Source organism: Hirsutella rhossiliensis, assembly GCF_020360975.1.
Source record: "Hirsutella rhossiliensis strain HR02 chromosome Unknown scaffold00002, whole genome shotgun sequence".
Taxonomy (NCBI): Eukaryota; Fungi; Ascomycota; class Sordariomycetes; order Hypocreales; family Ophiocordycipitaceae; genus Hirsutella; species Hirsutella rhossiliensis.
This window is the reverse complement of record NW_025408668.1, coordinates 7,151,651-7,175,684: the sequence shown is the minus strand read 5'-3', so window position 1 is coordinate 7,175,684 and position 24,034 is coordinate 7,151,651. Positions and strand designations below refer to the sequence as shown.

The following is a 24,034-nucleotide window of genomic DNA, read 5'->3' as shown; positions in this document are numbered from 1 at the left end:
CGAAACCCAGAATCTCCACCCTCTCTTTACCGGCCGGCTGCGTCATCGTGCCTGCTGGCTTCGTATTCTCACAAAGTCTTACAGAGAACCCGGCATGTCACAGGTCAGCGCGTTAGCTTCTCCATCCCTTTCTCTGAATAGTACAGGTTGCTACTCGCTAGTCCACTCGAGACTCGCTGCCAGCCAACTGACCTCGACTCATGTTGCATGTTCTACCTCATCAAGCCGTTTTGGATGAGAGTGCCCATGTCGATTGCCCTAAATCAGGAGCTCCCCGACAGGTTCGTTAACCATCATGTTAGCAATTAATCGTGAAACTCTTCTTAAAACTCTTCGTGAATTTTCCTGCAGGAACGAAAGTTTCGTAATGAATTCAGCTTTGCTCAATGGTTTTACTTAAGCTTTCCAAACAATCCCCGATAGTGTTTACGGTGCACTTTGGGCTCCCAGGACTGTTTTCAACGTTCAGAGTTGGCCGGGACTGACGCCTCCTCTACTTGAAAGACGCAGAAGCGCTATGGACATTGCTCACTGAGCTAACATTCTGGAGTCCGTGTGAGGTCTATCCAGGCGGCATATATCTACGGAGGATGACTAGCTCCAAGAGACATGGGCAGAATGGCGAGAAGAAGTCGAAAAATTCCAGGGCCGTCGGAAATTCATGTAGGCCACTCATATGCAATGCATATGACTTTCCCGACCTCTCCGGCCAAGTGGGAGCGCTATCTGCGAGTCACCGAGAATAACTTTGATCTAGCACTTGATTTGGAGTTCTCCAGATTTCCATCAGCCCGGACAGCGCGAAGCTCCCAGAAGTGAGGTCGTCAGCAGACATCCTGTACTCAGGAGGACGATGCGCAGTTTCGAGCCCATGGCGCTTGCTATACTCCTGTAACGTTTTCTCTCTACTAGGACGTTTCACCTTGAGCTCTGCCCTTGAGCGGTGCAGCATTCCAAACTGATAGTTGACAAAATCTTGGCTGAAGCAATTGGTGACTGGCCTCCCCAGCTCAAGGAGGTGCTCGTTCGGTTGGTAAGAGACTGTCCCTCAGATCGTGTCTGTCACGGTGGCAACTCATATCTACCGCATGTCAAGCAATGGCTTTTCAGGGTGTCCTGGCACATACGGCACTTTTCATTCTCCAGTGTGGTCGATGCCCAAGAGCTCATCTGATTAGACGCGGAAGGCCGATTGCCTGCTCCAGCGAAGTATCCGGACAGCGCCACCCCTGGGCTTCTCTGCTCTAATGACCGAGTGCCGAATATATAACCATTGAGTCTCATAAATTGGTCGGTCAAGTCCGAAGTGGCGACGAAGCTGCCGGGCTCCGGAAGTGCCGCGCGGCCGAGTGCGCGATCCGGCGGCCCAGCGGACGGAGGCTTCCGCCGACCCACGGAAGCCGGACAGGTGCACACATTTGCTAAGCCGAACAACATGACTGGGTGATTAACAGCGCAATTATTGAGATGGATTAGAAGTCTAGTCCCATTGGATTGAATGCATGTCCACCAAGCTAATGACCCGCGGGCTATCAGTAGAAGGGTGACTACGGGTCCATCTTCACGGACATCCAGCACCTAGATTCCACGTGTTCCTATCCATCACAAATGACTCCTTTGAATGAAAACTTCGGGGAAAGTGCGGTTGATTGTGCCAAGTCGGTTCTTTTCTCTGTAGAGCGCAAGGTCGAAAAAGCTTGTCAGCACGCCATTCAGCACCTCGTCCAGTCTTTTCGCATTAATCGTGCCCAACTCCTTCTCGACTTCCTGCCTGGCTTTCTCAGGGAGCTTCAGAGTACTCAGGAGGATAGGTCTATCGGAGAAGGAGCCGTGCGCCGTGCCTTTAATGGCCAGTTCCATGCGCCGTCCGTCAAGGTGCGGCCAGAACTCATTCCACGTATGGTCCGTGGTGCTGTGATTTACTCGTCCAGCAAGCAGGAACGGCTTCCGCAATCCCAGGGACTTGATGGGGTCGACCAGCATCCCGTCCAGGTCTACTCCTCCAAGAACCCTATGATCGGACCGTGTTAGGGCGGCGGCGGCAGCGCCACCAAGGGAGTGGCCGAAGACGACGATCTTGCCGAGGTCGATGGTTCCAGGGAAATTGGCGACAAGGTTATCAAGCACTGACTTGTCGTGAAGCTGATCGAGCACAAACGACAAGTCGTCATTGCGGATCTTGGCAGCGCAGCGTGTCAGTTCGATGAGAGCACGATCCCCAATGGTGGGCACGACGGGCCGGTTCAACTCACTTGAACGACTTTTCCGACAGCAATCGGGTCATCGTCCGAGATATTGGCTCCAAGCACCACCCTGCCGTCCGGAAACTCGACTAAATTGGCATCATAGGGATGGTCGACAGTCACGACAACGTAGCCCTGGCTGGCCAATGACCTGGCCATGGCCCCGTATATCAGCCGCGAGTGTCCGAGTCCGGGAGTATATAATACCAAAGGATATGCGCGACCCTCGTTTTGTTGCCGTCCGTAGCCAGGGTTTCTCGCAAGGTCGCAAATCTGGAGCTCAAAGGAGCGGAAAAAGTCGCTGGGAAGGCCAGCCAATACGGCCTCCTTGCCATAGGCAGCCGCCACGGAGGGCGTCATGTACTGGACGGTTTTGATAGGGCACGCATCACCTTGCCGCTCAATCGGAAGAAACATTGAGATGAGCACCCGTCGAGTTTGGGCTTTGCCTGTTGGATCCAGGGAGTCATGCCTGCTCGTGTCAGTAAGGGCCTGAACCCTCATGGCGACGGAAAAGGGGCCTGTTGGTTCCGGGACAAGCAACGCCGTGGCGATGGCTGAGAAGAAAAGAGGAGCTTGCAGCAGCATTGTCGGTGTTTTCTGCAATGAAGATAGAGGGGTATGTAATGATGCGTGGTAAGTTTTGAGGACGGATTAAGACAAGTCGGGGGCGACCGAGTTGTTTTGTTTTATATGACGGCGTTTTGCACGCAACCTCTAGATTGAGACGTCGCCCGGTCTCAATATTGAGAGGCAGACAAAGGATGCTTCTTGGACCAATCACTATTATTTTTTGGAAAATTTGTGTGCATGTAAACCAGCTCACAGGACGGCTGCAGCCGGCCCCCTTCAAGCAGGCAACAGCTTTTGCGGCGCAAATGCCCGTCAGCCACCGGGATGGAATGACAGTTATATTCCGATGGGGACAGCGAAAATGTATGTACATACGGCACCAATACCCCTCGTCGGACTCCGTTTGGAGTACATGAATCTGTCCCAGACTTGGAGATGTAGGCCGTGTCTCAACTCCCACGAGGGCTTGCTTGCAAGACATCAACCTTGCAGGTGCGAAGAGGGCTGCTGCGGTCCAAGGCTCGCGAGAACAAGTCCTTTCATTCGCTGGTGGTCTGTACGGAGTAGTTGTTCTCATATTTGCCTACATCCGTATTACGCCGGGTCATGGTAAGACAGAGTCAGCATGCTGAGCCTCAGCTGACGATTCTTACCGTTTCTGGAGGCGCAATCAATGCTAAGGTACCTTGTTTATTTTATGAAACCGGCCATATTGGTTGTGCTTCAGGACTTAAGAGCAGCAACACGGAATAAGCATTCCGTGCATCAAGATATTGGGCGCAGGCCGACGATGGAGCCATCCGCCCATCCGATTACCAGACCTCGAAGCGGCGCCAGTGGAATACCATTCTCGCCAGGTACGAGCTCAGATCCGCCTAAGAATAGGATAACACAAGTGCCACTCCCCACAGCAATAGAGGAGGTGCGACGGTCCGCTCAGGCTTGGGAGAAACGAGAATCAGTGGCGCCTGAGGGAAAGGAGAACGAGCCGCCGCAATAAGCTACGAGACAGTTAAGAATAGAGAGCCGAAATGCCCTTCCAGGAGCCCTCGCAAGAGGCGGATACACAATGGGAGTATGGGACGAGGTGGAGGCAGAAGTCGAAGAGGAAGGACGGGTCCAGCAGCAATTGTACGAGGAGGGCGTCTGTTAGAGACACACATCTCCTAACACCACTAGGCCGCTTACTTTACCGCTGGCGATAACCTCACTTCCTTGTGTGCGGCTCTTGTGTGCGTTGCGGGTTTTGTAGTCTCTGCGTAGGCGCCGGGTATGTGCGCACTGCGCACCTAAATCTGTAGTATCGGCGCTGCGCCTTGACCAGCCACGCTTACCCGCTCTCTTGTCTATCCACTAGGCATATTGGTTTACTGTTTAGTCAGGGCTTCCCTTCAGTTCCTCTCCCTCTTGCCTTCTTCCTCAAGAAGTCGATAGTTAACTATTCTTCCAAGTCCCTTCTGGTTATCCATATAGGCCTTGCTCGTAACACTACCTCGCCGGTCCCCGCCGACCCCCGTCGGTACGCGCCTCATGCGAAGTACAAGTAGTTATCCACTATCCAAGCAGCTCGGAAAACAGGTTGTTTGAGCCAAGCTGCCTTCGTTCAGGGTATATACTCCTGCACGAATATGTGCGTCCGATCCTTGTTCTCTTCTTCTTTTAGATAATTCTCATCAAATGCCTGATGCAATCTCGGATCCACTTGGGCCAGTTGGCTGGCAATATCACTAGTCAATATCGATATCGTATTAATCGTATTGATCGTATCGATGACCGCCCTCACCCTGGTTGGATATATACCCGGAATCGGAGCTATTGTTAACTTCCGTTGGCCTCTGAAGTAGATTTTCCATTAGGCCGCCATCATCAAATGAAAGTTCGGGGTCTCCGAGGGTAGCAAAAGGAAACACAGAGTTGAAGTCAAAATTAAGCCATGACGCGTCACCCTCTTCACCTGTATGTAGCTCACTGCCCTCTGAATGCAGCGATTGAGGCAGGGGGGGCAGTATAAGTCCGCTTGCTGGGATCTGCGCGGGCCTCTCGCAAGTGACAGCGTGCGTTCTGTACAGACCAACTGGGCGGCGCATTTTCCTGAGTTCTTGGAATGCCTCTTCGAGAAGATTTTTAACGCACTCGCCTGCTTTTCTCCTCAGGCCTTCCTCGACGATGTTGAGGTCTCGGTCCAACTCTCGTCCCAACGCATTCCGAAGACGTTGGGGTAGTTCTCTCAGCATATATGCTTCGCATTCTGCCAAGTAATCTGAGTCGGAACCCTGGGTACTGTCAGGACGCTGAGATGTTTGGCTGTACTCGTAGACTATGATGGTGACTGACATCAGAACTTCAGAAGGCTTGAGTATGCGTGTTTGGTCAATCTCGCAAACCTACATGGAGATGGAATATCGTTGTCCAATACATGTGGGAATAGGATCTTGAAAACTTCTCTCCACTTCTCGGTCTCTGAAAGCTCCGGATTGGTCCGCTTCCGTGACTTGAGACTTCGTTCCTGAGCCGCGTCAAAACCCTCTACATGCTCCATTGCTCGTAATGGGCACGGTTCTGGGGTTCTCGAGTGGTCTAGATAGCCCTGCTCGTCTTTGAAAGGCTGCCAACAGCGTCCGCAGCGGTATCTTGGCTGCCGATGACGTCGGTAGAGATGTTCCCTGGCAATACATCAGAGGGGGACTCGGAATGAAAGATTGATTCATTGGCACATACTTAAGTCGATGGATATCGGACCAGCCTGGGCCTGGACAAATCCTCCAATCTTTATACTTGGCTGGATAGTATTTGAAGTACGGGCAAGCGTACTTGGAGTGTTTGCCTTTTGGGGAAGACTTGCCGTTGTTCTGTTCATCGTCTTGCTGCTCATCCTCATCGTTGTTGTCCGCCTCGTAATCTTCCGTTTGTACCAGTTTCCGCCTCTTTCCGCCTCCAGATTTTCCGGCAGGTGACGTCTTTGCGGTTGAGCCCGAACCCGATGGTTCTCCAGACGGGCTCGATACACCTCGTGAACTGCGGCCGGCCGACTTATAGGCTGCGTCAAACCTTGACCGGAGCCACTGGGTCACATGCAAAACAACCCTGTCGACGATCTGCCTTTTCCGCTTATCGACGTATCTCTCTGTGATGACTGAACTTCCGTCACTCCGAGGCGTCTGAGACAGTTGTTGAGTCGGGGTGGATAGTTCAGCGACGGTTAGGACAGCATCTTCAACTTGTTCCGCTTTGGAAAGTGCGCCGTTGGGTGATTGAGAGTCGGGCATCAGTCGTTGCTCGTCGTCCCTGCTCGCAGGTCGAAGCGGCGGGTCATCAGTATGGACCATTATGCGACACTTTTGTGATGCTGATTCGTCAGTATCCGCATCCATGGCAGACTGCCGATCCCTGGTGTGTTCCACTCTTGTTGGGCTTTCGGCCTTGCATCCCCTGACCAAACAATGCCTCTGTAAGGTGTTAGTTAGCACCACATGGATAACACCAAAGCTACGAAATACCAAAAAGTTGGGTACCTTCAAGGCGTCCTTCCTCGAGAAACTTTTGTTGCATGATTTGCATGGAAACGGCTTCACGTCCAAGTGTATCCCCTTGTGTCTCTTCAGGTCATGGTTTCTGTTGAATGACTGCGTGCACTGGTCGCACCTGTACGGTCGCATGGATTGTGCATAGGGCCGACCCGCTGCTTCCGCGTTCATGATGTACGGATATGGTTTGAGACCATGTTCGTGCCCAATGAGAAACTGTTGTGCGCGATACTGTCCGTGAGATGCTGGATGCGCCGTGCCTGACCATGACGAGGTCTGTGGCAAGAGAGGTGGCGATTGCCTTTCTCCAGATGATGCGCTCCAGTTGAAAGCGAACGGCGCCGGATTGTTCTGTGAGTGTGTGGCATCTGATAAAAAGACTGACGATGCTGAAGAATAGGGACAAGAATACGTTGACGATTCTGCAGAGAGGTTTGAGGAATGTACGCTTGCCGGTCCAGAGCTCGAACTACCCTTGACGCTGAACGCGCTCCAGTTGACAACGAACGGTGCCAGATTGTTCTGTGAGCAGATGGACGATGTTGAAGAAAGGGGAGCAGAAAACGTTGGCCGTTCTGTAAAGGGGTTTGAGGGACGTAGGCTTGCCGGTCCAGAGCTCGGACTACCCTTGGCGCCGCGGCTTCTATTCCGGACGTCCAAGGCGTGAGAAATGTCTGGTGGCGGAGGCAGCGAGAGTGCAGGGACGGTTCCGGCCCCAGGTGCCAGCCAGCTGGTTGTGGAGACTGGGTTAGGGTCCATGGTGGCAGTTCCGGAGGCGGGATTTTTGTCAGGGTTGCGCGTGAGAGCGTGCTTCGTGGGGACCGCGAGCTGGAATGGGCCATGTCGAGGGTCACGTGGCTGGCCAATGATTGATGGGATCGTCTTGCGTTTTGCGCAGTTGCGCCGAACGAGGTCAGGCTGGCATGAGTTGTCGCCAGAAGCAACAGCCAGTACACTTACTGCCTGTTGCGAGGCCATGGCATTTCCCACAAAATGCTCAGTTACGTTATAAACACATTGTGGGATCACGATGATGGCTCTAGCGTCAACTTGTCAAGTACGAGGAGTCTGTCAGCAGCCACCAGCACCTCCATGGCATATACATATAGGGTCCCCTTCCGGGTCACTTGCTGTCAACTCTTGCCTACACAACACAGTGGTTTCCCGACAGAGTCCTATATAGTATCTACTCTTTCAACTGTTGCTTCCCCCTTGGCATTACCACAATTACCTACCATCAGTTGACTTGCGGCGAATTGAGCATCGTTATGGCATCTGCTTCCGACTTGCCGTCAGAAACAAAAAGTAACTCAGCGCAGTCTTATAATCTTATTGTTAGTTTGGATAGCAGAGTCCCGGCTCCCACGCAGCACAGGCCCAATACATATATGTTGACGGATAGCTAGCTAACCTGGTCACGACTCACGCCCGTCAGCACTGAAAACCACAAACTGCCCATCATGCTCGAACGCTTTCTCGCCCAGCAACCCGCTGCGACCGAAGCTCTTGCGATGGGTGACAAGGGCAACACAAGAGAGGATCGTGTGGCTGCTGCCAAGAGACGAGTCAGCGACTTCGATAGACAATGGAGCAAGTTGTCGCGGGAGGGGCCAAGTAGTATAGGGCCCGCAAATGGCGGCTGTCAGCCGATCGGGAAATAATTATAATAGCCCTAGGAAACCTCCTTTCCAACGCCTTGACCAGCCACACTACCCACTTTTTAGTCTATTCTGTACTAGATAGTGAGGAGCATGTACTGTAGGTACGGATTCTGGGTAATGAACTGAAAGCCAATTGATATTGCCACGTAAACATCGTCAAACAGACCCGCCTTCTTGCTCATCGACGGGAGTGCCCCAGACGGAAGCCGGGTGCGCAGCCCGCTGCTCCGGGAGATGAGAGCAATACAGAGCCCGGCGAGGAGACAGTCAGGTCGCCGGCTTCGGACATGTTGTGTGTTCTCCGTGCTCTGACTTTGAGGCCTAAAAAAGGTTCGAGTGAGTAGCAGTCGGATGTTGGTTCCTTGTCTTTCACGGACGGCTTAATCACATATTACACCACTAACACAAACATATGGACCAGTGGGGGTGTAATGACTATTCCGTACAGTATATACGGCAAGAGCCTTGTAGAACGACGGCGAAATAACAATCAATTTTGCCCTTGTGCCTCTTCTGGGTGCTCCTTGATCCATTCCTCGTACGCCTTTTTTGAGTACTCATCAATCAGCTTCTGGGTTGCCGCATCTATGTGGATCTTGGTGGCGGCCTCGTTTGTGCCGTTTTGAAATCCCGCCGCAAAATGCCACCCGTCGGGAACTTGGCTTTTCTGTAATGCAACAAGGCCCTTGCACGGTCCGGACTCGGTTGTGGGCCGTAGTGAGCCCCTTTCGGCGTCTTTGGATGTGGGGATACTAAATGTAACCTCCGTCCTGGGCAAGGCTTCGCAGTTCTGCCCCGATCCTTCGACATTCCAGTGGTAATACTCGACAAAGCCCGATCCCCCTTTGCCACGGATCTTCCCAGCGCGGGAAGGTAACGTCCACACGCCGATTTCATGGCTTTCGTTCGTAGCAGTATTGATCAAGAGTCCTCTCCACGTAGTTGATTCAACGCGTTCAACGTCGAGAGTATATGTTTGGTTATAGTCCCCACTAATATCAATAGCGCAACTAATACCGGGTCCGCCATCAGCACCTTCGGTGCAGTTCTTGTTGGAAGTCGTTGTGCCGTTTTGAAACGACGAAAATGCTGCGTGGATCATGCTCACGCTGTTGTTGTCCTTTCTCGGCTGTAGGCCAATATAACCTATGTCTGTGATGTCTTCGAAATTGAACTGCTGCGCAAAGTAGAAGCCGTCGTCGTGATTCGCATTAGCCATGTTCATGGGAAACGAGACTTGTTCAAGCCCGTCGGCTATAAATTGATCAAATGACCAGGAGAAATGAGCAGCCCAGCCCCTTTCCGGCGACTCAGCCGAGTCCTGAGCCAGACCAAGTGCCGTCAGATAGATTGCGATTGTTGCCAACGTGACCTTCATTGTGCTCCTTGTTGCGTAGTTGGAGTATAAGATTGCACTGCGCATCTAAAGATCTTCGGAGAAATGGTTGCACAAGTGATCATTTAACATGGTCAGCGGGTGAAGCCTCCCCTTTATGATTTATATATCGTCCACTCGAGCAAGCTGAGGTGCATGCTCGGGATTCTTGCATGACTCTAGGGCATTCAATTCGCATAAATCTCGCATATCGAGTTTCTAGGACCATGACCTGTCATAGAGAAGAATATCCCACTACGCATTGATTTTAGCTACCGTATTGCTCGCGAAGTCGGTCACGTTGTATCTATTTATTGTCCAGAGCAGACAGAAAAGAGGCCATTTGCACCATTCTGATACATTTGAACTGGGTTTGGCCTTTTACAAGACGAAACAAATTATGCAAGGAAACAAAATACGCAAGGGCCACACCCACTTCCCTTCTATTAATGATGGCCCTGTCGTACGAATATGGTTATTAACTTGCGCGGATAGGATCCGCAGGCACAGGTTTATCATTCAACCAGCACCAACCTGGCCCATCTCTGCTTAGAGTTAAAGAAGGCAATGCAGGTCCAGAACTGGGTGTGTGTCACGAGTAAGCCAGGTTGGGTTTCCATACGTGTGGATCATGTAAATCCTCGTTCATGAATATTTGCCTGCTAAACGGTGATCTCTTATGGATTCGTAACGGAAGGCAAATCAGTTTGCCGAGAAGCGCCGAAACGCATCTTCCGCCGTGATCCCCGCAGGCGGGTGGACGCATCCTAGTACAGCAGAATAGGCCACAATGCCCACTTGCGCAGCACTTATCCGAGTGCACTGCACTCACTTTCGCCCGTCTGCATAAGGCTTGAATCAAGTCGCGCGGGATAGCCAGCAGAAACGCTTGACAAGGGCCGCCCTAAGCTGACTACAGTGGGATAACTGTCACATCATTTTGCTAGCCAAACGTAGAGTGCACACTCCAGCAGATGGTGCTGCAGGTGCCTGCTATAATTGACTGTTTTTACCATGACAATAACGTTAAAATCCCTTGTAGTGGAGTGTAAACCCCGTCTCCACCCCACTCGAGCAGCCGGTGGGTGGATTGTTTGGAGTGGCCTTTCATTATTATAACTCTGCTTCTACTTATAGCCGAGTGACGGTGGGCTGTCCGAAGGATTAGAAAGCGGTTTCCATCCAGGCTTTCTAACCATACACGTATATTAATCTGCAAGTTTCAGAAATGCGTACGGTATACGTCTTGACTGAGACGGAATAGCGTCCAGGTACGTGCGGCATCTGTCCATATAGCTTAACCTCGGTTGCCCGAAATCAGTAGGATGCACGGAATGAAGGCGGCTAGATTGCGGCCACGTTGATGTTACATGGACGGCAGTTGCTGCAGCGCAGCGTGGCGCCGGGGTCCTCGTTGTGACTGGCATGCGGCGAGAACCTGGGCAAGGGACCGGTTCGCGTCACTGCGAGTTCTGTTGACCAATATGTCAGCCGTCGGAACTGGCGAGCAGGGCTCGAATTGCCGTTGAGAAATATTGACGGAGGACGAAACGGGTCGAAACGCCTGAAAGCGGACGATGCATGTGATCGTGCAGACCATCATGGTTCGGAGCTCCCGTTGTGTGCAAGCACTGGCGTTTGCATTGGGCCAAGAGCCCTGGAAACCCCTCGATTTTCCCCTTAGCTTGCCCTTACATGTACTTTCTATCCATCTTTCCCATCCAGATAGAGGTACCCGGCCACTTCAGGCTCAGAAGCCCGCACAACCACGCACCTCCGGCACTGACGGGAACTCGGGTCGTCCAGCAGGTTACACGTCCTTTGTAGGGGTCACAATAATACTCTTCCGTGCCGTAGGCTGAGTAATGACTTTGTTCCGGTCGTTGAACGGCTCCCGGCATCATGCCACCCCCCCTTCCGGGTATTGGATGTTATGGATTTGGATAGCGGGCTACCCGCAGTCAGCGGCAAGCGTGGGATGGACCGGTCGGCGAGGTGCGGGTGGCATCGGAGCAAGATCATCGTACAAACGCATCACAAGGCTCACCCTTACGCACCATTTCCCCACGTAGTGCTCGAGATCCTCGTCCTGGCGACTGATATAGTAAGCTCGTGGGATACATGTAAGGCCGATTTCTATCCGTAGAGTATACGAGACCACAACTTGAAGAGAGGGGAGTTGTGATCCGCCATCGACCATGGATGGAGGCCCTGAGTTCGTCATGCTCAAGTACCAGGCGTGGTTGGAGACGGCCGATTTCGAGGGCAAGCTGCTCGGCGCCATTGTCAAGGAATACCTCAATCCGACCAGCTTCCGCGAGCCTGATAACCCTCTTCAGTACAACCACGAGCCCTTCGCCGAAGGCGCCTTCACTGACTTCGCCGTGAGCACCGCCACCACCGCCGGGCGGTTTGGCGTGGCATCGCTCAAGTCCCTCGCCGACTTCAGCTTCTTCGGCAGGACCAGCGACGAGGTCCACCTCAAAGGCAAGAGGATCCGCTGGAAGCGGCTGCAGCGCCTTGACCGGTTCTGGGAGGCGCTGTCTCGGGACGCCGCCGTCCGGGCCAGGGTGCCCCGTTGGATCAAGTTCGGCACCACGTGGTCGGTGTGCCTCGTCGTCGGCATCATGATATGCGAAGACGTTGACGTGTCTGTCGAGAATAATCGGGCCAGGGGCACCAAGGGCACGGTCGAGATTCCTGCGCGTCAAGCCGTTGACGCTCCTTTGATTCCCGCAGGGAATGCAGGCACTCCACGAATCACCATTGGGGAAGAGGGCAAGGCTTCGCTGATCTTCAGTGGCAAGTCCGAGGGAAGCAAGATATTTGCCCTAGAACTCAAGCGGGTTACTACCAGGTGGCTCAGTTTCCAGACGCTTAAGCTCAAGAGCGCTGGGCCTAGGCCGAAAGGCAGGCTTCTCAGCAAAGCTGAATATCAGGCTCCCGAGGAAGGGCAGGAATCAGTCCATATCGAGGACATGATGCTGGAGAAAATCAGCGGCGAGGAACTGGCAGTCATTGGAGAATGCATGTAGCAACCCCTGGAAGGGCCATGATATCAATTGCAGCACCGCATATCTCAAGCTCGGGTCCATGACATGAACTTTTGACCGTTTTTGTTGCTGTGAGGAAACCACTGTGTTGTGCAGGCAAAAATGAAGTGACACTCCAACAGATGACCTGGAAGTGGACCCTATTTGCCATGGAGGTGCTGGTGGCAGCTGACAGTTACGCATGACAATAGCAGGAGAATATGTACGATACACCATCTTGAAAACAGCTTCCATGAATGAGCCTGGCACACCTGTTTGTTAACGCCGGGCCGTGCCGCTCAATATTCATAAACCAAACTCATCTGTTCAGCACATGACTTATATCCGCCTTGATCTTGTCCTGTCCATACTGTTGAAAGTACAATTGCGGGCTTATCCAGAGACAATGATCCCTCGGTTCCTCTGCAGCCATGAGTTTGAAGATTCTCGTCATTCCTTCGCAGCTTCTTGGTCGTACTATCCAGTCCCGGTGAGACAGAGGCTTGGGTACGTTCCTATCGATATAACCAAGCATGAATGCCGCAATTGACACTGCCACGGGCGTGGCGAACGACGTGCCGGACATGTATTTTTTGACCTGGCCATCACGGGACGGCCACGATGACTCGAGACATTCGCCTACTGTCACAAACTCCACATCTTTCGCACTGCGAACGCAGTTATGCCTCTTGCCAGCGGATGCCGAGTGAATACTGAGGATTTGTCCGTGGGCAGCCGGGTATGTCGCGGGAGAATTTGCGCAGTCGTTGGACGCTGCGGCGAAAATGATGATGCTGTCGCAGATGCATTTGTCGAGCTCGACTTTGATCCTCTCGACCGGTTTCTCGAAGCCAAAGGAAAGCGACATCATGTTGACTTTCCATTTCGTCCTTGCATAGTCGATTGCCTGCAACACGATTATTAGGGACGAGGTCCTGAAGAGTGCTGGAAAGAAGAGGATTCAATGTTCGGCGGGAAAACGAAGAGCTGGACAAATGCCCTACTTACCGTTGCAATTTTTTCTACCTGGCTCTCCAGACGGTCCCGCGATGTCGTGATTTTGGCAATGTAAAGGTCAACGTTCTGGGTAAGCTCAAGGATCAGACCAGCAATATGGGTGCCATGGCCGTCGGTATCGTCAACGTTGCCACCGACCCAGCTCTTGGTCTTCTTTATTCGGTCTTCCTGAGCAAATCCTGGGTGGTTGAGGTCTATGCCCGAATCCAGAATGGCAACTTTGAGCCGCTGCTCGGCTCGAACTTGACCAGGACGATATTCGGCGAGGAGCTCTTTGAGTCGGAGTTTCCAGTGGTCCGCTTCCTTGCATTCGATCCTGTGCTCGACTCTGATTGTTAGTCGCAGCTCTCAAGCGTCTGTGGGTGGTTGGCCTAGCCTTACGGAGTTTGGCTTTGAGTGGAATGAAGAGCCGTTCCATCGTGCTTTTCGCGAGACTTCCTTTGCGTGTGCGCTGGCTCGACCTCCGAGTTATTTGGGGTCCGAGGACCCTCGGCGCTCAAAGTGTCCCATACGCCCTGAGGAATCTCTGCCCCTGAGATCGAGGTTATGTAGGTGAATCGAGGTCCTCGGGCCATTGAACGAGTAATATTATCGACGTCGCTCTCGCCAGTGACCTGATCGATACCATAGCCACTGTCATCCAAATCTGGAAACCCAGTCCCTCCCATGACGCCAAGGTGGTGAGTGTGGAGAGAACTCACTTCTCCCACGTTGAAGGCCGGTTGGATGATGATTTGTATCGAGTTTAGGAGGAATCGTGCATCTCATGCCTGGCTTGAGATCGGCGACTGTCACCGGTCGAGGCTTCTCGCCCACTTCCACCCTCGCGAGACCGAACACGTAGCCAGCTGAGCACGGGATACCAGTACTGGTATAGACTCAAAAGCTCCTTCTTGAAGCTCTTTCGAGTTGCAACCTTCCAATCCCGAGATAATCTATGCCGACGTCGGTCATCATATCATATCCAGCGTCGTCCCTTTCAGAACCCGCTTTGACGAATTCCGTAGAATGGATAGGCACGCTGCAGTTCTCACTGCGGTGCCAAGAGCCAATCATCAGTCACTTCGGTTAGAGCTTGATGTGGAGTCGTGTTTGTGACACAACTGCAGACGCGCTGTCACAATGTTTTGGTGCTTAGCCGGCGTCACGGCCTGGTCGCCTCCAATCATAGGCCTCGTGTCGAGTCGGGTGACTAGTTTTGACGATAATGAAGCGCCTCTCCGGTCGGAGGGAAATGTCGTGGAGTGCAGATTCGTGTGACGGGATGCGGTTAGCCAGCTGCCGTTGTCTGCTGCAGTCACGCAGTGAACGCTTCACTTTGGGCAGCAATGGATCCTTACGGCCCGGGCCGGACATCTGCATCGCCATCTTGCCAACGGATGGCTACCTCTCATAGCTTTCATGGATGTGTTTCCCGCCATGTCGTTTCATCTGGTTAATGACCCTGGCCGTATAAACCCAAAGCAGCGATGAGTAGTCGCAGCCGAAGCTCGGCCCGTGTATTACGTGTTGCAAAGGCGCCTGATCTGCAAAATTCACAGTTTCCAGGCCCTAGACGGGATGGACGTCTGACGGCCAATATCAGCCAGAATCAAATCTTTAGCATGTCGCGGCGAGAAGGTTGAGTCCGCAATCAGCTTGCTCGTCACATAGCCCGGGACGCCTATAAACTCAACATTCCATTAAAAGGGTGGAGTGGACAGCATATAGGGCCGGGTGGGTCGACATTGGCGACGTTCAGACCGTCCGGGATACCCGTGTTGATGACTACGGCAACGTAGTAGTTTTCCATTGTCACTTCTCAAACAATCCCTATTCCGTTGCCTCCAGGTCAAAAGGCTGCATACCGTCAACGGTGGGCGGAATCGTGCGTGACCACTGACCAGGAGCTTCCGAGCCTTGATGCATTTTCGGCCGCCATCGCTCGAGCTTTGTGCTACAATGGTGACCCTATCCGATTCGGATCGAGTCACCTTTGCGGCGGTCGTCCGATAGAGAATGCTTCTCCAGCCAAAGTTACCAGCAGTGCGCCTGTAGAGCTCGTATATGCCTTCCACGGGGGTGGTGTAGCCGGAAGAACGGCGTCGACATGCGGAATACCAAAGAGCTGCAGCATTCCAAGCAGGGGTTCGTATTTGACTCCTAATCGTTTCGTATAACGCCTCGAGAGCTGATGAGCTGGTCATCGAAGACTCTCTCAATGCCGTAGTTTATGAAGCTGCCGTCTGGAAAGTATCTAGTTTTCTGTATGCCCTCCAAATTGACTGCCTTGTTCAGTTACGACGACACTTTGCCTTTGGTCATGAAGCCGAATGGCAGCGTACGTTCCGGTGCTGCCCCCTCGCAGCAAGTGTCGAGCTGGCGAGACAGTCATAGGGGGGTTGGTTGCATGATCTTGTCGACCTTCATCCTCGGTGCGCTCGATACGTCAATGCCAGTTGCTTTGAAGCGAGACTGAACGATGAGCGTGCGTGGATGAGCCTGCCACTTGTCTCCCGATCAGTTCCTGTCCACGACTCTTTTTCCGCGCCAGGGGTTCTTAGTGTCTGCCGGTTAGACCCCGATTCATAGCTCCCGGTGAATAGGCATCAAGCGCCCCAAGTCGATTGGCATTGGCGACTTGGCGAGGTCGATTTGGTCTCTCAAGAGCCTCTCTCCAGCCACTTTCGCCTTTTCGACTGCCTTGGCCAGATACTGAAAATGGGCAGTGTCGCCAGCCACACAGGCAAGGCACTCGCCCGCTGCGAGACAATAACAATCCAGGCATATTTGAGAGTAGAGGCTTGTTCTGACGGCATGTTCCGTGTATAGGCTTGGTCTCGTTACGTTGAGAGCAAGGATCACTTGATATCGGAGTGAACGGCATTACTCTAAACCACGGGACCTTGAGTCAATACCAAGGTGAATATCAACCCAGTTTTAAGCGACTGGGGTTGTTACTGACAGGCACCCACGGTATGGGAGGAAGATATGACCCTGGTGATGCTTGCTCGGGCAAAGGGGCGGCTCTTTGTCCCAAAAGGGAGGAAAGGTAAGAAAACGACCATGCATGGTCCGAGTCAGTGTGAAAAGTCAGTCAAGTCTTTTCTTTTCCGATAACAGAATCGATGGGGAGAAATCGCTAGCGAGCAATAGTGAGCGTTTGGCAAGGTTGCATTCACAGACCCCATTGTGGTGATGCCAAGACATCCGGCCTCTCTCGGCTCTTTTTCCCGGCCGGAACGATGAGACTCGGCGGTTGGAAGCCGGGGAATAACGCAAGATCCTTCGTAGCCTCTGGGGTAAATGCCCGAATGCTACCCCAAGCATCGACATCGCGTTGCAATATTTCTAGAAGAAATCATTGATCCACATAGATCCGAGAACCCTTATCTCGTGTTCTCAAAATCGACACCAAACATGTTCCCGGTTGAATCTACTGTCGATAACAACCCTTCCCCCTGGTAAAGGGGGTACACAGCCCTTGGGGGGGTGTCAATTTGAACAGATTGCCGAATGCTTCTATATACCGCGATGCTAAGCGAGACCTTCCGAGAGGCCAGAGTGGAAGCTCAATACGCAAGAGGACATTTTGAAAGAACAGGAAAATGCTGCGGAACCTGGCTATTAAGGGCGTGTTACAACGTAGGAATGAGGCATTGAACTACGACAAGAAATTTGACCTCGGCTATATACCCGGAGACGATGCGATGGACAAGGAACAGTTCAGCCACTTCGACCCTGAAAAGCCGACCTGGAAATATGCCCCAAAGAGTTCATGGACTCAATCGGAGCGGGCCAGGGCTGATCTGACAAGTTCCCGCTCTTCCAAAAGCCTATTTATGTGGCCGCTATTAAAGAACAAGAACAAGAGGCGGCAAGACTGAAAGAGGGGGGAGAAGGCACCTCACCAGACGTTGCCACCGCCGCCGAGTCCTTCTCTGGCGTCAGTGCCCAAGATATCCTGTACGAAAGGTCAGCTGTGAAGCCCTTCGACGACTCGGTCGATGCCATCCGGCGCGACGGGGAAGTATCCGTCGGCGAGTGGCTCAACATTCTTGGCGGCGTCGGCCTGGAGATTCTCGCCTGAGTCCCGACCCCTGCGCCCGTTGGGGTGCGCGCTCTGAGATTAGCGAGGGCTGGATACAAGGCGTCCCAGGCTATCAAGATGGGCGTGAAAGGGGCAGAGGGTGTTAATCAAGTGGTGAAGTAGGCCGGACGAGTCAGAGGGGTGGTCCAGAAAGCCGACTGCGTCTCTACCGCTCTCGATACCAAGCTCAACACCATGGAGGTTAAGGTTCCATCCTCGGCCTCGGCGCCCATGATGGCTGATGACAGTGCGCCGCCCGTCGAGCAACCGATGGGCAAGATCACCAAGATTGCCGGCAACGAAAAAGTCAGCAAAGCTGCGCCAGCTGGCCAAGGCGGATAGAGCACTTCGGCCCTGAGCCCGGAGGCGCTTGACAAAATGCTCAAGCAGCTCGAGGAAATCCAAGCTCCCAACAGGCCTGTGGCGCCTGTCATGATGCAATTCGTCAAGGAGGCGGGCAAGAAGGTCAAGAAGCCGAGTCCACGCTTGCTGAGCGCATTTCCGGCTCCGAGGATTCTCCCGCCGACGCCCAACTCGCGCTCACTCTTTGCGTGATTCCACAGTCAGTGGAATCTTTGGGACCGCCGAGACACAAGTGGCACAACACCAACCTTGAGCACCAGCACGACACAGCCTGTTTTCCCAAAAGATCCACGTTGCTCTTCCGATAAGTATATCGTGTCGCCTCATATTTCCCGATCCAAGCGTGTTCCGCACCTTTAAAGCTGAAAGCGGCTGGGTAACAAAGAAGCTGGACCAACCAAAACGGAACTATTCTATACATGTCGACGCCAAAGCGCAAGATTGCTTGGATGTACTGGTGCCCATCGAGGGCCTATCGTTGAAACCGTCAATGGCGTGGTCATCCCATACCCAGCTTTTCAGCAGCCTGGAGTCGCGCCAAAGCTTATAGACCACCCTCTCAACTCGAATACGACGAAAAGCTTCCTGGAGCACAAACTGACGAGGGAAGACGAGGATGTGGTGGCTATTGCTGTGAGCCCGGATATGGCGATGAATATCATCGAGATGGCCCGGGTGATTCCGTTTTGCAAGCGTCGTTGCTGCGGCAAAGAATGGTTTGTCTTACCAAGGAAAGTTGGTCGTTGGGGTTGAGCCTCTACTTTCCCCTTTGGGTGGTCACGATGGCTTCATTTTACTTTTACTTACCCGGTACGATGAACTGTCCCCATCGTGGAAGAAAAGATGTGCTGTCCATCAGTGCAATGGTTGGCGCTGCGTTGAAGAGCGTTTTCAGAGTACTCTATATTTATGGGAGACATTCCATCAACTTGATTGCACAGTCTGCAATAGATCTGGGCGCAGAAGCGCGGAGCTTGAAATGGCCTCTCTTTGACTCCAACAGCCAGCAGCCAATTTCTTGGGCCTCGACTCTCCGCGCCGATTATTAACCAGGTTACGTGCCGCCGCAGCCCCGCTACCTGCGCCCATAACCATCACGTGACCATCTGCCGACGTCTTGGGTCAAACTTCGACAGTCTCCTCCCACCTCATGAGCTGTCCAGCAGGCCTGATGGAATTGTGCCCCAACTCCGGCACCCGGCTCTGTAAAGGATGTTCTGACAGCTGGCATTTAATGCCAGGTACTCACTCCTTTTTCATGCGTTCTTTGTCTCGATTTTCCTTATCTTGACCTCCAGCCCCCTCCGCTCCTCAGATGCAGTTTGCCCATGCCGTGAGGCGGAATCGGACGAAAACCTGCCAGCTCCTCCAATGGCAGCAATCAGCATCGATGGCACCCTGTTCCTACACCCAAAACTTCGTTGAGCCCTGGGACATGGTCGGGCAAGCTCCGGAGGGAGTGGCTGCGCTCCCAAGGCTCGCAAATGGCTCCATGCACATGACCCCTGGCATATCGTCAACCGTTGGCTAACAGCTCAGTGCAGAGAAGAAAAGATGGACACTCATCTTCACTTCACTCGGTCCGTGATCAGCGCCAGCTAAATGGACGGAATCTGGAGCTTGCCATCGATTTGGTACATTGTATCGCCGCGCCTCAAAAAGAGTTGAAGTTCTCTGTCTGCAATACCCGATACCCAGGCCGTGGCATGAAGTGCGCGCCGCAAAGGCCCTCTTATTGTCCTTGCGCGTCGTGTGGCGCAGCGTCGGTCGCAGAAGCTCACAGGCCGCGGGGCTTGTGAACTAGGCGAGTGCACAGTCGGCGCAAGACACCCGGGGGCCTGAACAGCACTTGGTCCAGCACCGAGCCTGAACCGCACCGTCCTGGTCCCCCGAGCAACGCGTCTGTCCTTATATACCAGAATATTCCTTCCAATCTCCAACAGGGAAGGACTCCGATCAGGTTGGCCTGATCGGTGACACCCCCACACCCCTTCCCCCCCTTCATCCCTTGGCCGCGAGCTCGCATGTTCGAATCGCGGCCTTGGGGTGCCGGAGCCGGGTTTATGCCACACGGTGGTGACAAGGCGAAGATCCTTCTAGGGGAGCCTTCCAGGGGATGACGCATCCTCGGGTCCTGGGGGTTGGGCTGGGGGGCCTTCCTTGTTTTTTTGCCATTTCTTTGGGTTTTGCGCTTCATGGTGAGGTGGTGCATCGCGGCATGTTCGCATCGCGCGGCGGTCCTTTTTGGGGCGTCTGGTCACTCTTGACGTGCTCATCGCTAATCGAGCTTCGGAATAGCTGTGCATGTTTCCCCCTCTTTTCTGCTTCTTGGCCAACCTGTGAGCACGCGAGCGACATTGTTCTCACGTTGATGCAGCGGGTGATGGAGCGTGCCAGCGATGGACGTAGTGAGGTTTTTGGCGATTTCGGCCCGCGCTTTTCCTTGGTCTCTGGCTGCACCAGCACCTCGCTTGCCTCGTAATAGCGGATCAGCGACGATGAACCAGAGATGTTGGAAGCACAAGGACGCCCTTGAAGAGGTCGCTCGGAAATATCAAAACGTGGGCGCCCCATACCGTGGCAGCTACAGTACAAAATTTATGCCCGGACAGTGTTTGGCTGGCCGGAGAAGGATGCAAACCACGTCACACCCAACCGGCCGTGCAGCGCCGCGCGGACGACGGCCGGGACGGGACAGGAAGCTCTCCTCAAGCCATGTACGCTGCATGTATGTACGTAGTTTGAACGGCGCAACCACAACCGCGCTCGAAGCCAGCATCGTCTGACGCGACCGTCTCTCCCTGCAGCAGCAGCTCCGCTCCGGCCGTCTTCACTTGTTCACACCCCCATGGCAGCAGTCGGTAGAGCAAAGGTAGAAGCCCATTCGCAGCAAAGCTGTTCTCGTAGCCGCTGACTATGGGAAGGGGGAAAAAAGGACAGCTTTGTCCAGAGACTGGAGAGCACAGAAGCGCACCAGGAGCCAAGGAACTGCTTTGAGAGACGAGACACGTACCCGACGTCGCATTGCAGAGAGGGCGCCGTGGGCCCGATGCGATTGGCTGGACCAACTGAGAGGGATTAGGAAAAGCAAAAGAAACAGTCTACGGGGGCGATGCGCGCCAAAAGTCTGTTCGTGGGATGTATGCGCGCATGTATGGACGTTGTGCTCGATGGCCCAGGCGGCAGGGGGCATGCGAATCCACATTTCCGAGGGCCAAGCGAGAAACTAGGGGGATGGTCAATACGGCGTCTGCCCGAATTTGGCCGGAAGGTGATATGAGCCAGTCTGTTGGGAGGCGCCGGAGTGAAGCCCTGGCGCGAGAATCGGGGCACGACGAAGCCGTGGGGACGAGATCCGATACGAATACATACATAGAGCGCATATATACTTCCGACATGCCTACATACTGTACCACTGCAATCTCCGTACATCCAGTGAGCCAAAAAAAAAAGGTCCCCTGCTTCCTGATGCCCACGATGGGCTGACGAAAAAAAAGGCGGCGGGAGGGCAGACGAGGCACATGTCGGGGGGCCCGAGTCAGGAACCCGGTCCCCGTCACCTCACCTCATCAGGCCGTCACGCGCCGACTCTTGCGACGACGGAATGACTATCACGTGCAAGTGCAGTCTCGAGTGTGCGTGTCGGTGCAAAGTCATGACTCTGTCCGCGGCCGAGGTTTTCCTCGCTCGCTCTCCGGCCCCGATGGAAAAGTCTCTCGCGCGGCTGGCCATATTACCGACCTCGCGTCCGGCCATTGCCCCGTGTCTGCTTGCCTTTTACTGTACTTTCATCGTGTCCGTCCGTGCCTACTTACCTACTTACTTACATACATACATACATGCATGCGTATACACACGGCACAAGGACCATCGATCCACGCCCCGCCCGCATGTAGTCGAGGGCGGGTTCTCGCACATTGGCACCGCAGAGTAATACTACGGTACGGTATACGGCACGGCAAGGGGACAGGTGAGACACACCTTCAACGGGAGGCCCCTTTGCTCCATCAAGTAAGGCATTCTCTGCTCATGCAGGAACCGCGACGCCACCCCAACGCAACGCAACGACGGAACCCGCTGCCGCTTCCCCAACCGCGCAGACACGACGCAATGGGGTATCGAGTGCGAGGAGACGGCGATGTCTAGGGTCCATGGACCCGTATGTACATGTCGAGATGGCGAGTCGCGGGCTTGTTGATATCTCGCCGCAGGTTGGACCCGGCGGGCATACGGATACATACACATGCCCGCTCCGCCGCTCGCGGCCGACGACGCTTGGGGCCCCCATGAAGCCGCGGCTGCCCTCGGGGGACGAGGCGCCAGCTTGAGCCGCCGCTTACAAGCTGCCCGTCGGGCCGTGCAGGCTTCGCTTCCCGTGGCGCTGCTCACTCGGGCCCTTCGCTCGCCGTTGCGCGCGGCCGAGATGCAGGCTGGACCCGGGCGCTCGCCAAGAGCTCTCTGCATACATACATGCACGATAACAAGGTCCCCCGGACGTCCGGCTCCGAGCCAGAATACGAGTCGGCGTGCGAGTTCTGCACCTGTAGGATAGAGCAACGACCATGACTCACCGCGAGATGCACCCATCGTCACCGCTGCCGACAATGGGGCATCAGACACGGACGCAATGGATTGCCACGAAGGGCTGACGCAGCCAATGGGGGGTTGCGCGCCCCCTCTCTCCCCCTCCCCGCGGCGGGCGTGACTGGCTGTTTTACAGTGCGTGTGCTGCAACGGACGATGATGATATGATGAAGATGACGATGCAGGTCACGAGCGCGTTGCTTCTGCTTGGGTTTTTTCCGCGACGCCTGGCCAGCGTTTGGCGCTCGCCGTCTTGCGTCATTTTGACATGTGAAAGTGGCTGGAGCACGGCAATGAGTGGGGCGGGCTAGGGTGCCCTGTGCTCCGTTGTAGTGAGTGACAGGTACCGGTGGGTATCGTGTACTTTGCACTCTTGCTGCGCTGCACTCTTGCCGCGCTGCACTCTGCTGCACTGCTGCCCCGCCGTCCGTCTTCGTGCAGCTCGTCGTCTGCGGAGCACAGCAGGCTCGGCGGCGGCGTCTCGGAGGCGGGTTTGCCTCAAGGACCCGAGGCCCGGGAGACGGGAAGGCGGACGGGTCCAGCGCACCGCGGATTGCATGTAGGGAAAAAAAAAAAAGTGACACGCAGTCGGCAGGCCAGTCGAGAGGCCGGTAGAGAGAGAGAGAGGAGAGAGACTTCGGTCACGACGGCTTCTCTCCCCTGGACCATGTGCACGTAATTCACGTCCTCGATCCCCCGGACAGAGTTCGAGGGCCCGGCGGCGACCAGAGGCCGACGGCCCTCGTACCAGAGGGCAAAGCCAAAGGGCAAGCTTGTCTGTCGTCCGTCTCTCTCTTGCTCCCTCCCCATGACACTGCGAGTGGGACCCGGCGGCCCATGTACCAGAATGCCGGCGCGCCCGCCTGCATCGGAGACGGGCTTTCCCCTCTGCTGTGCGCCTGCTGATTCATCCATGCCTTGGGGTCGCATCGCGATGCCTTTTCTGCCTCTCCTCCTGCCTCTCCTTCTCTCGCCAGGGAGACGCAGCAACAGCCCACACAGCGTCAGCGTCGACATCCACCCCCAACGCCTGGAATTGACTCGTCTCTCGGGGCCACATGTCAGAGCTCGGACAGCGGCTGCTGGGCCCGGTGGAATGGAGAGAGGCCGCGCGATAAGGGAAAAAAAAGACGCTTTCATGTGCCAGGTACCTCGCCGCCCTGTCGCAGCACCGCTAGTACCTGGTGCGCGCGCGCTTCCGAGCCGGCAGCCAACACCGGAGCGCATGCGGCCGACGCTTCCAGCTCCCGGCTGTCTTGGAGTCTTGGACATGTACTGTAGAATGGGCATCTGATATTATCCTCGCGAGGAGAAAAAAAGACGTGAGCTTCCACGACATGTGGTGGTGAGCGCACATGCCTGCCCGCTCTTTGCCGTGCCCGATACCTACCTCGTACCCCCAACTACCCCCCCAGCTGGTGATGAGCACAAGCAGGCCTTTCACATGTCAACCGGAGGCCAGACGAGAATGAATCGTGGCTGATGGGGGGAAACAGACGGGCGTAGGAGACAGCTCCAGACAGCCAATGGCCTGTCCACTACGCCGCATGCTGCTTCCAGGTTGTCCCCCGTCTCCATCTCGACACGCACACT

At 54.4% G+C, this 24,034-nt stretch overlaps 6 protein-coding genes across 6 annotated transcripts; 2 read left to right on the top strand and 4 right to left on the bottom strand.

The window, feature by feature from the left end:
• Positions 1–1,602: 1,602 nt before the first annotated feature.
• Positions 1,603–2,831, bottom strand: HRG_02529 (the record flags this gene model as incomplete). Its single annotated transcript, XM_044861000.1, has 2 exons — positions 1,603–2,178; positions 2,253–2,831. 2 exons carry the CDS (start codon positions 2,829–2,831, stop codon positions 1,603–1,605), a joined length of 1,155 nt encoding a protein of 384 aa, XP_044724633.1.
• A 2,562-nt stretch (positions 2,832–5,393) lies between these two features.
• HRG_02528 (uncharacterized protein) lies at positions 5,394–7,318 on the bottom strand (the record flags this gene model as incomplete). Its single annotated transcript, XM_044860999.1, has 5 exons — positions 5,394–5,479; positions 5,572–6,262; positions 6,329–6,556; positions 6,606–6,691; positions 6,814–7,318. The coding sequence occupies 5 exons, from the start codon at positions 7,316–7,318 to the stop codon at positions 5,394–5,396; spliced, it is 1,596 nt and encodes a 531-aa protein (XP_044724632.1).
• Positions 7,319–8,491: 1,173 nt separating this feature from the next.
• On the bottom strand, positions 8,492–9,379 carry HRG_02527 (uncharacterized protein; the record flags this gene model as incomplete). The annotated part of the gene is made up of 2 exons (XM_044860998.1): positions 8,492–8,844; positions 9,019–9,379. 2 exons carry the CDS (start codon positions 9,377–9,379, stop codon positions 8,492–8,494), a joined length of 714 nt encoding a protein of 237 aa, XP_044724631.1.
• A 2,195-nt stretch (positions 9,380–11,574) lies between these two features.
• HRG_02526 (uncharacterized protein) lies at positions 11,575–12,411 on the top strand (the record flags this gene model as incomplete). Its single annotated transcript, XM_044860997.1, has 2 exons — positions 11,575–12,061; positions 12,116–12,411. The coding sequence occupies 2 exons, from the start codon at positions 11,575–11,577 to the stop codon at positions 12,409–12,411; spliced, it is 783 nt and encodes a 260-aa protein (XP_044724630.1).
• A 390-nt stretch (positions 12,412–12,801) lies between these two features.
• HRG_02525 (subtilase family domain-containing protein) lies at positions 12,802–14,093 on the bottom strand (the record flags this gene model as incomplete). The annotated part of the gene is made up of 4 exons (XM_044860996.1): positions 12,802–12,831; positions 12,887–13,315; positions 13,417–13,741; positions 13,807–14,093. 4 exons carry the CDS (start codon positions 14,091–14,093, stop codon positions 12,802–12,804), a joined length of 1,071 nt encoding a protein of 356 aa, XP_044724629.1.
• A 3,596-nt stretch (positions 14,094–17,689) lies between these two features.
• HRG_02524 (uncharacterized protein) lies at positions 17,690–18,049 on the top strand (the record flags this gene model as incomplete). The annotated part of the gene is made up of 2 exons (XM_044860995.1): positions 17,690–17,800; positions 17,882–18,049. 2 exons carry the CDS (start codon positions 17,690–17,692, stop codon positions 18,047–18,049), a joined length of 279 nt encoding a protein of 92 aa, XP_044724628.1.
• Between the last annotated feature and the right edge of the window lie 5,985 nt (positions 18,050–24,034).